The sequence below is a fragment of the Jaculus jaculus genome, chromosome 1 (genome assembly GCF_020740685.1).
Source record: "Jaculus jaculus isolate mJacJac1 chromosome 1, mJacJac1.mat.Y.cur, whole genome shotgun sequence".
Lineage (NCBI taxonomy): Eukaryota > Metazoa > Chordata > Mammalia > Rodentia > Dipodidae > Jaculus > Jaculus jaculus.
The window spans coordinates 338,438,539-338,450,162 of record NC_059102.1 but is presented as its reverse complement, the minus strand read 5'-3'; the positions used below and the strand labels follow the sequence as shown (position 1 = coordinate 338,450,162).

General features: G+C 43.4%; 2 protein-coding genes across 3 annotated transcripts in view; one reads left to right on the top strand and one right to left on the bottom strand.

The window, feature by feature from the left end:
- Positions 1-530: 530 nt before the first annotated feature.
- Positions 531-11,624, bottom strand: part of LOC123458802 — a 28,404-nt gene continuing 17,310 nt past the window's right edge. Inside the window, exons 3-4 of the mRNA XM_045144269.1 lie at positions 1,482-1,840; positions 531-1,171 (exon numbers count right to left, since the gene is read on the bottom strand). Of these exons, the coding sequence (XP_045000204.1) occupies positions 815-1,171; positions 1,482-1,840 (716 nt within the window). The 3' untranslated portion in view covers positions 531-814. The remainder of the gene's footprint in view (positions 1,172-1,481; positions 1,841-11,624) is intronic.
- The window catches only part of Esrrg (estrogen related receptor gamma), a 606,145-nt gene continuing 595,676 nt past the window's right edge, over positions 1,156-11,624 (top strand). The window contains exon 1 of one of the 2 annotated variants that reach the window (XM_045139537.1): positions 1,156-1,670. The gene's annotated coding sequence lies outside the window, so the exon portion shown is untranslated. Of the gene's footprint in view, positions 1,671-1,826; positions 1,955-11,624 lie in introns of those variants that run through there. The other variant, XM_004671998.2, reaches the window with a different exon arrangement.

Sequence of the window (11,624 nt, the reverse complement as noted above, 5' to 3'; positions counted from 1 at the left end):
TTTACAGATGCAATTTTCTCCCTCCATCTTTCTTTCTCCTCCCTCCCTCCCTTCTTTCCTTCCCTCCCTCCCTCCCTCCCTCCCTCCCTCCCTCCCTCCTTCCTTCCTTCTCAACTTCAGCTTTTGCTGTCATCTTAAGAATCTGGAATCCTTAGGGAATGGCGAATTTACCATTACATGCTGGTGGCCCAGGCCAAGGACAGGCTGAGGACAGGACATCTTCGGGAGCCTGTCCTGGCACTCCGCCCCGGTGATTAGTGATGGGAAAGGGCTAGTTGTGGTCAGGTCTGTGCTGGCAGTTAACCACGAATATACACAAGTTGAGTAAAAGACACAAGTCCCCGACAAGGAGCCGATGACAAAGTAAATGTGGCACACAGAAGTGATGTGTGCCTCACCTGTCCTGCTCCCGCATTGTCATGTCTGCAGAAATAAAGAGCGAGGGCCATGCTGGAGATCTTTCCTACTGAAGCTGGGGAAATAATCATAAACAAGGTAATTATAGTGAACAGCCACCCGTGGCACCTTTGTATTATTTTTTAAAAGTTATTTATTTATTTACTGCTATTGTAGAATAACTCTAGCAAAGCTGGTTACCCTTTTTGCCCTTCCAAACTCCCCTGGTGGTGAGTCAGATTCTAGGATTTCCCCTCCCCCCCCAAATTTCTGATGTGCCCTTAGAACCCCTCAAATATAGTCTTGTACTTCTATTCCTGTCGCCTTCTTCCCTTCCCCCTCCTCAAATTTTTTTTAAAGGCTTTAAAGAAAAAAAAAAAACCTCTGGGAGACAAAAATAGCTGCAGTTGTGCGAGGCCTACACACTGACTGTGCAACCTCGGAGGGGTGCAAGTCGGCAAGTGTGAGCCACGAACCCGCGTGGGGCCCTGGGTGGACGCGCCCGCTGTCCCGGTGGCGCCTGGGCCCGGTGGGTAGAAGGAAGATAGGTCTGCAGGGCCGGAAGGTGGGTCGGGCAGGCTTGGGATCTGCTCGCACGGCACTGGGCCTGGAGGGGCTCGTCCTTCCCCTCCCCCTCCCCTGGTTCTTCTCCTTTTCCTTTCCTTTCCTTTTCTTTTCTTCTTCTTCTTCTTCTTCTTTTTTCCCCCTCAAATTTATTTTGCCCAGGCGGGGGTTGGCGCCGGTCAAAAGGGAGCAGTTGGCATTGAATGTCACCCTGAAGGTAAAATGAAAGACAAAAGATGAACGCATGCTTGCTTCTGCTCTTGCAGCGGCTGCGGCGGCGGCAGGAGCAGCAGCAGCAGGATTTAAAGGGGGAAAAAAAATCACTCGCACATATACACACATATACACACCCAGAGGCGTCAATTATGCAAACGCAGTAATGCCATCAAATCATGACAGTGCCGGGAATTTGTTTTTCTTTAAAGAAAAATAGGGAGAAAGAGAGCGAGGGAGAGGAGAGACCGAGAGACTTATTTTTTTAAAAGAGGGAGAAACGCATGCAAACAGAGAGGCGCACATACCACGCAACCACCCGAGGAGAACCTGGCAGCCTGTCTCCTCTTCTGCCAAGTTATCATTGAGAAAACAGACGAGACATCATGACGTCCTGGGTCACCGGGAGTACGGACCGACGCTACCAAGAGCGAAGGGAGGAGCCGCTGCGCTCCGGCTAGCCGCGGGCGCCCCTCGGGCCCTGGCCGCCCGGCTCGGTGAGTGCTCAGCCGCTCGGGACGCGGACCCCGGGGGCCAGGCCGGCGGCCCTCCGCGGCGCCCGGGCTGCGGCCGTGCCCTCGCCCCGGCCGGCCGGCCCGCTCCCCCTCGCCCCGCTGAGGTCGCGGGAGCCCAGCTGGAGGAGGCGTGTGTAGGATGTGCGATGCGCCTGCATGGGGGTTTGCTAGACAGACTTTCATAGCCAAAGAAACCGGCTTCGGCTTCTTTAAAAAATCCCCGAGGACTCACCCGATTAACCCGCTGCAGTTCTGACCCTGCCAAGGTAACGGCCCCAGATCTTTATCACCTGGAGACAGACATTTGCATCTGGGGCATTCTTGATTTGCAGTCCTGGTTGGAATCGGTATTGCCAACCCCTTCCCCCTTCACTTGCTTAGAGTGTCTTGGAGGAAAAATAATAATGATAATAATAATAATAATAAAGGAAAAAGAAAACAGAAAGAAAGAAAAAGAAAAGGGATTAAAAACAAGGAATCCCTCCTTCTCCTTCCTCAATAACACAAGCATAAGTACTGTTCACCTCTTTTAGACTTGCTTGACCAAGACTGCAAAACTGTCAGGTGTGTGTGTGTGTGTGCGTGTGCATGTGGTGTGTGGTAGACACACGGACAGATTCTAATTGCAATTAAATATGTTCTTTCAACACCCCTCCCATCCCCCTTTCTGGCTAGAGACTCCAGGGCTTGTTGGTAAAAGTGGCAAAACAGTAAGGGCAGAGTTAGGACAGAGGCTCTGGGGAGGGATTTAGGGGTGAGGGGACTAAAATGGTGCAGGAATAGAGGATTGCTGTCTTGGGCTGGAAAACGTGGGCATTGCTGCTGCTCCTGTCCTGGGTGTCTGTCCTCTAAGCCTTCCCCTCTTTGTGGCTCTCCAGCCCTTTCACCTTCCAGACGAGTCACTCAACTTGTCTGGAGGTCACTGGACTAAGTATTTCAAACTGCTTACTTATCCTCCCCTCCTGCCCCCTAAGTCTGCCAGAGTGTCTGCAGGATAGAGTCCTAGCTTTGTCCCCATCCCATGCCCTTCAGTGAGTGTGTTGGGAGACCCAGAAAGACACGGAGTGCATAGCTCCCCTCCCCCTCCCCTTCTTCTCCAGCAGGCAACCTCTCCTAGCTGCACCCTTCCTCCTTCAGAATCTTAATGAGCAATTCTGGAGGAGTTGGGAAAGGCCTCAGAACCCCATGCCTCAGTACTGTGCAATGACGACGATGATGCATGTGCTCGTTCCGTGCGTTTGCTTCTGTTGTGTTCAGAATTGCACATGGTTGCCCGGCTTGTGTGGTCGGATCAGAACCCATGGCCTACAGTAGAACAGGCACACAGAGAAAGCAAGTGATCTGGCTAAGGAAAACCAAAGACAATGTGGAGTAACGCAGCCCCTCCCACAAAGAAAATAAGATGGGAGGGGTGCAAGCTGGCTGCTCTCTGAATGCAGGCTGAGATACACAGACACAAGGCCACATTTAACCTCTCACTACTTGCAAAACACTACTTAGTGCTTCATAACTTAAGAGGAAGAGACCTGTAGATGCTGTGAAGCATTTTCAGGAAGTCAAGTAACTTAGTCTACTGTTTAAGAGGAACTAGTTTGTTTCTCAAGCTGTCCAAAGGCCAGATAGGGGAATGTGTTTGGATAATACCTAAATTCAGAGGCAGCAGGAAGACCAGAAATGTCTTGGAGAAGAAGTCAGGAGTAGGATTGGTGAATGGGTTCAGTTGATATTTTTCTTTCCAGCCCAGTAGATTTGATGTTATCAAAATGAGTTAACCAACCTGAGAAACACTTCTGTCATTGAGAAAAAGAGAGGGAAATTTGAACAGTTTTCAAATCTGAGCATTGGAGTGTCAGGGCACAAGAGTGGAGATGGAGGTGAAATGACCTTGAAACGGACTGTTTTCCTTCAGGTATGAAAACAACCCTATGACGAAACAGGCCTCTATGGTCTTTTAAATATGGGTTTGTCTGCTATGCATAGTTTTGTTATTTTCTTGAAGCAAGTCTCACAACTCTTTAAACTTGCATTATGTAGAATTAAATGTGTGCTTGTTGAGAATGGCAAAAGACTGCATATCAAACTTCATTGGCAGGGGCAATGAATGTTGATAGAAGATAGTTCCTCTTCTTTAATAAATCAAAACAGCATTTAAGTCTTTATGCATGATATATACGGAACCCTGCTGGCCTTCCTTCATGGGAATTGCCTGGCGGGGGCGGGGGGGGGGAATAACAAGGAATTTTCTGATGGGTGGTGCTCTAACAAAACAGCCTAGATAAACTGATTAGGTTTGCCTGTGTGCTGCCCAATGTATTTTGTATATCCCTTCTAGAAATTAAAAGGTTACAAGATAGTACCATGTCCCCATCTCCAAGTGAGTACCACTTACTGCTGTGATAGTACTGCAATATGACGTGGTCTGAGTTCTGAGTTTGAATCAGTGTGAGGAGGACGCGGTGCAGGCAGAAGATAAGATCTAGCCACACAGGCGCTGCAGGCCTTCCAGGAGCGTGCTGCTGAGAACAGTGTCTGGGGCTCTTCTCAGTCACCTTGTTTACAGGGACATTTCAGTTTCAGCAGGAATTTTAGCAAGAGTCTGCCAGAGGTAATGGGTTTACATTTGAGATTGATCCTAGATGTCTGTTTTCCTCCTTCACAAACATGCTATGCACCTTGGTTGAACACTCAGGGCAAAACTACTTCTGATGCTTTTTGATATTTTCTAGGACAGAAAAGTCCCTGGATCCCTGAGCTATAGCAAAGGGGTTATTTTTGAGGTTTCTTTGTTTACAGATGTGCCAAATAAGCAGCTTTTAATTTTGTTTTGATGTCTCATATTTCCAAATCTGTTAAATGCAAACCAAGTCATATTCCGGAGGGCTAAAGTTTTGTAGATATGAAATAGTTTTAATTTGCACTGAGAATAGGGACGATCACCCTAGTGGAGGAACTATGTGATACAGTGTGAGAAATTTGGACTTGTTTGAAAATTGTTGGGAAATGGTTGGAATAGGAATATTTCGAGGGAAAGGCCAAAAGCCACATTAATGAAGAAAAACACTGTTGAGATACTCTTGAATAATAGATGGGATATGTAATGGTCAACCACAAGATACAATTTTTACACAGTATTTTTATGGCTTTAAATTGTCTGCGTTGTAAACTAAGCTTACTACCCTATTAAGTCATTATACTTTTCAATTATTTAACATATCTGGCCGAGCTATCTTCTGTGGACTTTTTCTGTACACATCAGACATGATATGTACAGGAGCAATTGCTTGTTGTTAGTGTGAGGACTTTGCTTTGGAGCAAGGTTTAATTTTAACTTCTTGGGACAAATATTATGAAGGAGGCTCAGAGAGACAGAATGTAATGGAAGTAAGCCGAGGTATATGAAATGAGGATAGCTTTGGCATTGAAATGGACCTAATACAATCTGAGTTATTGTCACTATGAAATCATGATGGTATCTGCCTTATAGGTGTTGTGCATTTGGAATATTCTGTCTCTATTTAAATTCATATCTTCCATTTTCTCTGGGGAGCAGTTGGCGAATGTTTCAGTTGAACTACTACTAGGCGAAAACCAACTGAACGTTTCTCCATGAGCAACAGGACCTGCCCTTATGAAATCATGACTACCAAACATCACAATATTGTGATATTTTTATCTTCATACATTCAAAATAATGGGCCTGCTGTGCACACGAAGATATCTTCTTCTGTCTCTTCAGTGTTGTCAGTTGGATGAAGTAATGTGGCTTTGCAGTTCAGGTTAGGTTAGCATTGCCGTCCCAGTTGAGTAAGGGGGCTTCAGAATCAGGACAAGGAGTTAGGAAAAGTTCTACATATTACTTACTGCTCGTGCTGGAAGGTGTGCGTGGGGTGCTGGGGGACAGTTTAAAGATATTTAATCTCTTTGCTTCTTTATTTATGTCTGTGTGTGATGAATGCATGTGTGGTGGCATTCAGGACAACACTGGGGTGTTGATATTCTCCTTCGACCTTGTTTGAGATGGGGTCTCTCTTGCTTTGGGGCTGCTGGGAAGGCCAGACTAGCTGGCCTCGTGAACATCTTTGAGGACTCTGCTTCTCATGGCCGTGACCCCACTTTTTCATCTGGCTTTACGTGGGTGCTGGGGACTGGATCTCTGGTCATCTATCAGGCTTTCAGAGTAAGTGTCTTTAACCACTGGGAAATCGCCCCAGCCCTCCTTTACCATGGCACTGGGGATTGGAGCCAGGGTATAGATCTCATATGCTAAGGCATGCACTCTGCCACTGGGCCACATCCTCAGTTCAAGGATCTTATTTTCTAGAACAGTCTGCTTTCAATTATTTTGAGACTAATTTCTAACAGTACTGTGTGTAGAATCAGTGGTAGAAGTTAAGCAGGACAGCTTAGCCCTAGGTGCTTTCTCTTAAGGGATAAGTGCAAAAGATATCCTAGTCTTTTGAAGTAAAATAATTTGGATCCCCCCAAGTTCAGCAAATTGGACAGAGAAGTTCTTGAACATTTCTAAGTGAAAACTCATGACCATATGGCCCCGATAAAAACTCCTGTATGGGCTAGAGGGGAGGCTCAGAGATTAAGGCACTTGCCTACAAAGCCTAAGGACCTGAGGTTGATTCCCCAGGACCCACATAAGGCCAGACGCACAAGGTGGCACAAGGTAGTGCATTTGCAGTGACTGTAAGCCCTGGCACACTCACACTCTCTCCCTCCCTCTATTTGCCTCTTTCTTTCACAAATAACTAAATAAATTATAAGGCCAGTGTGGTGGCACATGCCTTTAATTGCAGCACTGGAGAGGCAGAGATAGGAGGATCTCTATGAGTTTAGGGCCAGTCTGAAACTACATAGTAAACTCTAGGTTAGCCTGGGCTAGGGTGATACCCTACCACAAAAAAAAACAAAAACAAAAAGAAACCCTCCTGTGCAAGTTCATGTCCCAACCCAGTGTCTTCATCTCTTAGACAGGGAAGGTCTATTTTTCTTGGAGATGAGATCCCGTTTATTTACTCAACTCCAGTTCTTTCCTGTTGTGAAACCTCCCTAGATAACCGCTCCACCCTATTGGGTAAGTCCCAGCTTCCGGTTCCCTCACACATGCGCAGTGTGCTCAGACGGGAACACCTTCAGTTATGCGCGGAGCACCTGCTACAGTGCTGAAGAGTTCCCAGGAGTTTTGAGTTCAGTATTCACCGGTACTTCTTTCATGAAATATACCTTGTTCCTTTAAAAGAGGTCATGCTCTTAATCACCACAAGAAAGGGTCAAATGCTTGAAATCCCATGCAGGACACCAGAGAGCCCAAGGGATAGACTTGGGCTCACCCACAGCCGCTGCAAGTGGTGCCTGTGCTCTGTAAGTAGCCCAGTTCAAACACGAAGGAGCCTGCTAGCCAGTGAGTGTCCTCGTTTTATACTTTACACAAGTGCATTATCTTATGAACGTACACAATGAGCATATCTTACATGGAGTTTTGACTATTTTAAAGATCCAAATTCATAATGCCAATATTTATATGACATATAGCTAAATTTTTTCACTTTTATTTCCATAGGCATTCATGTGAAAGCATAGAATCAGTGTTCCAATATATCTGTGCTGCTCATTTCAATTTGATCTCATTCTCAGATATATTAGGTTAATAAAACTGATTTTGTGACCAATGCAATTTATATTCACAAATACCTGTTTTTATTAGCACATTGTAGATTGTGAAGCAAATTTCCATATATGTTAAATACTAACGAGAAGTATAACTAGCATTTGTCTGGCGATGGTTAGTTTATAACCATATATTATCCATAACTTGCTCTTTAGAATATTTATTGTACTGTCTAAAGAAAGTAATCACTTTTTACAATCTAAACATTGTGTGAAAGTAGCTCATTTTCCTCCCACCCTTCCTTGTCTTCTTTCTCTTCTGTTCTCGCTTTCTAAGTCTATTAATGGGAAAAGTAATCTAATAACCTGTTTGGAAGGTGTAGCAGGTATAATTGCTCATCATCTATTTCTTTTGGAAAATGAGATATAGCAAGCAAGACCACATGAGTTCTGGAATATATCTTGAATTCTTCCATGTTCTTGAAGAAAATGTAAGGTTGCAGAAATCATTTCATGCCCTGTATGTTTTCAAACATAAATCAGGAAAATTGTTAGCAAGTTATAGCTCTTCTTAGAGACTGTAGCTATGGTGTTAGAGTAAACACCAGCTATGTATTTTTCAAGTTATTATGTGTGGAGACAAATCCAAAGTTGTCTGTGTAGATGAGAAGTTTCATTTGCTTATTAGAAATGCATTTTCTATGTAACATAATTATTTATTTTCTGAAAGTTGTAGAATAAGGATATAATACCTGATGATCCTTTGAGCCAATCAGTTGCAGAATTAGAAATTGCCCTTTAAGCTGATGGCTGAAGGCTGGTTCCAGACAAAGTCAGTCGCAGGAATACCAAGTAGGTAATCATGTGACCTGGTCACTCCAGTTCATGGCAGAACCATGGTGAACTGTCTTTGCAGATCAAATGAAGGGATGGACACATCATTTCTACATTATTTACCCCTGTGATTTTCAACTATGTGGTTGATTAGTCATGAATCAGCCAAATAATGATATTCCAATTTCTTTCTGGAATGAAAACTGATCATGGACTTAGGTATGGCCCAATGCTATGGATGCTATGACTAAAGATATCAATATGTAGAGCATGTACCAGCTCAAGTTCGGTGGTTTGAGATGAAAACATCAAGAAATTTCGACAGGTTTGCATTCAGATTTTTGCTTTGTGAGTCAATTATCAGATATTCAAATTAGTCTTCTCTTTTTCAACAGAAAACAATCTTGAATACCAATTACTTTCCTAAGCTAGATCATGAAAGCTGTTGTGACCTATTGGAGAGAAACATTATCACTGACCACCCAAGTGTAAAGATCAGTTCTATTATGATACAAGTGATAAGTATAGCAGAAAACAGTAAAATGAACAATAGTTTGTCATCTATGGATACATGGGTGGGGGGGCTGAAAAGATGGAACCTACTGCAGAGTAGCTGAAAGGCATTTTTAGAAAGTATCAGAATTTTTAGAGACTGGTTGCAAAACAGGTGGTTTTACTTTCACTTGAAATAGTGAAACATGAGCAAAACTGCCAAGTCTGTCACCTGGGACAAGATCTCTCTCCCTTTCTCTCTTCGTGTTATCCACACTCCTCAAAAGTAAGTCTGTCACCTGGGACAAGATCTCTCTCCCTTTCTCTCTTTGTGTTATCCACACTCCTCAAAAGTAAGTCTGTCACCTGGGACAAGATCTCTCTCCCTTTCTCTCTTTGTGTTATCCACATTCCTCAAAAGTAGGAAGGAGGAAAGATAGAGATAAAAATATTGTATTATCTGAAGTCATGGGCCAATGTGTGAGAGATGGAAAGGTAGAATAGATGTGTGTGTGTCTCTCTCTGTGTAGGTAGGTAAAATAGCCTGGTCTGCATTTAGCTAAGGATGTAAAGCCAAAAGAGCAAACAGGGTCAGTCAAGGTGGCACAGTCTATAATCCCAGCACTTAGGGACCTGAGACAAAAAGAATGTTGCAAGTATTAGACCAGCCAAGGCTACAGACTGAGGTACCATCTAAACAAAACAAAAGACAAAATAAGGAAAATGTCCCCCCAAACAAACATGAAAGCTAACATATTAAGACTGTTCCTGAAGGGAAGAGATGGGACCATATGTGGCAAAGACTTGAAGCTAGGTTGAGAATGTTCTTGCTGCCTATACCGTTTTGAGAAATTATTTAATTCTCTGAATCTTTCTCACTTGTAAAAATAAAAATTTGACCAATCAAAGCATTTTCTTCACAAGGTGACAGTGAGTGAGGTGAGTGAAAAGTATTGACAGAGTATTGATAAAGGGAACTTTTGACAAAGTAGTGAGGTAGTTGAGTATGAATGTATTGACAGACCTGAAAGGACTAGGGTTGTAGGTGGAAAGGAAGTGTCACTGGGTAACCAGGTCTTCATGTTGACCAGGTCTGGCTTTTTAGAGCAAGTTTACTTCACTTCACAGTGCTCTTTGGGCGCCACATTTTTGGATGACTGAGGAACAGAGGGTAAAAGCAGGAAGTCATATGTGAAGTTGGGTAGCTGAAAGTGGAAGGCAGTCCCCAGGAATGCTCATTCTAACATATGTAGTGTCCCTCCTTAAGAGCACATTTCTTCTTCCTTACATTGTGGTTATGGCTTGTCCAAGTAAATGGCTTTTACAGCAGAAAGAATGTATTCAGCATTTGTTTTCTTTGTTTCAAACATCTGTTGTCATTGGCCCCTTTGCCATGATATTGATAGTCAAATAAATTTCTCCCACATTTTTTTGAAGTCTGAAGCCTTCATTGCTTAGCAATAAATACTTCTCAGACATGATGTAAATTCCATTTGAGGAAAGTTTTCAGAGTATTACATAAGTGCTAGTGAATGGAAGATGTCAATTGAACCCTAAGCTCTAGATACTGTATAGATCACTTTCAAGAATTTCTTAAATATATTTTGAAGAATGATTCACAGATACATGCTTAGCCAATATTTTTTGGTTCTGCTTTCTTTTTTATTAATTAGTTTTGTGTTCAGCAAATACAGTCAGTTTGGTACCATTATTAGGCTCATCTCTGTGACCTACCCCCTCCCCTTGTCTCCTCCTTGTTGAGGTATATGGGTCATGCATTGTGGAGTTAGCCCACAGTTACGGGTAGGATAAATGTCTCTGCATATCATGACCCAACATGTGGCTCTGACATTTGTTTGGCCCCCTCTTCCCCAAAATTTCCCTGAGCCATATTGAGTTCATTTTTGGTCTGCTTCAGTGATGAGGTGTTGGGGTCCTCTGGGTCTCTGGCTCTCTGATTTGGTAGGGGTTGATTTTTCTCTGTGTTGATCTCCTTCCCCCTTGTGCTGGTATCCAGTTCACCAGGAAAACGGCACCCTTGCTTGTTTTACCTATTTTTCTTAGTTTCAGCTGGGGCCCTTTTGAGGTATGATGGGGTGGCTCTCTCCTTAGGATCTACATCTATCTGAAAAACAGAAGCAGATTCTCCAACGGAGAGTAAGTTAGCACCAGGACAAATGAGATAACCCTTACTTTTTGTTATAAAGAATTTAATAGGTGTAGGCCCTCTTGTAGCCCATGATTGATGGTATCTTGATAATGGACAGTAGGTTTATGTTTGGATATGGTTCTGACTTATTTCCCAGCTCCAGACTAATATCTGTCCAAGCAACTCATGGTCTAACCTACTTAGCAGCAAATAACCTTTTGTGATGCCCACACAAGTGCAATATAGTGGCACACAGCCATGGTGGGGAACCAACTCCTCTTTATTTGGCTTAGCCAATTTTTTCCATCAACATTGAACTGTATTTTAAAGCAAAAAATGAAGTAGTAGGTCAACAATTCTTCAAGAAATTTGGGCTGTCTCTATATCAGATGTGTACAAGTTTGTACAGCAGCTGTGGGCTTTTTGAGAAGCAGATCTAAAGAGATCTACTTGATTCTACCTGTAACTGGTATGTGCTTTGCTCAGATTCACAGAACAAACAGTGGAGCTCCACACTTGGTGATGCTTCATCGGTGATGTTTAATAGAAACTTGGTGAACTTAGACATCAAGAGATTCTATGGGAATAAGTTTGAACTTTAAAATCAGTTTTTATTTTCTTTAGCCAAAAATCTTGAGGTCCTCAATGCATCATAGTGATGTGCTAACAAATAAGGAAAGTAAAATTAAGGGAGCTTGGGTTAGAGATATGGCTTAGCGGTTAAGGTGCTTGCCTGAAGAACCAAAGGACCCAGGTTCGATTCCCCAGGACCCATGTAAGCCAGAAGCACAAGTTAACACATGTATCTGGAGTTCCTTCACAGTGGTTGGAGGCTCTGTTGCATC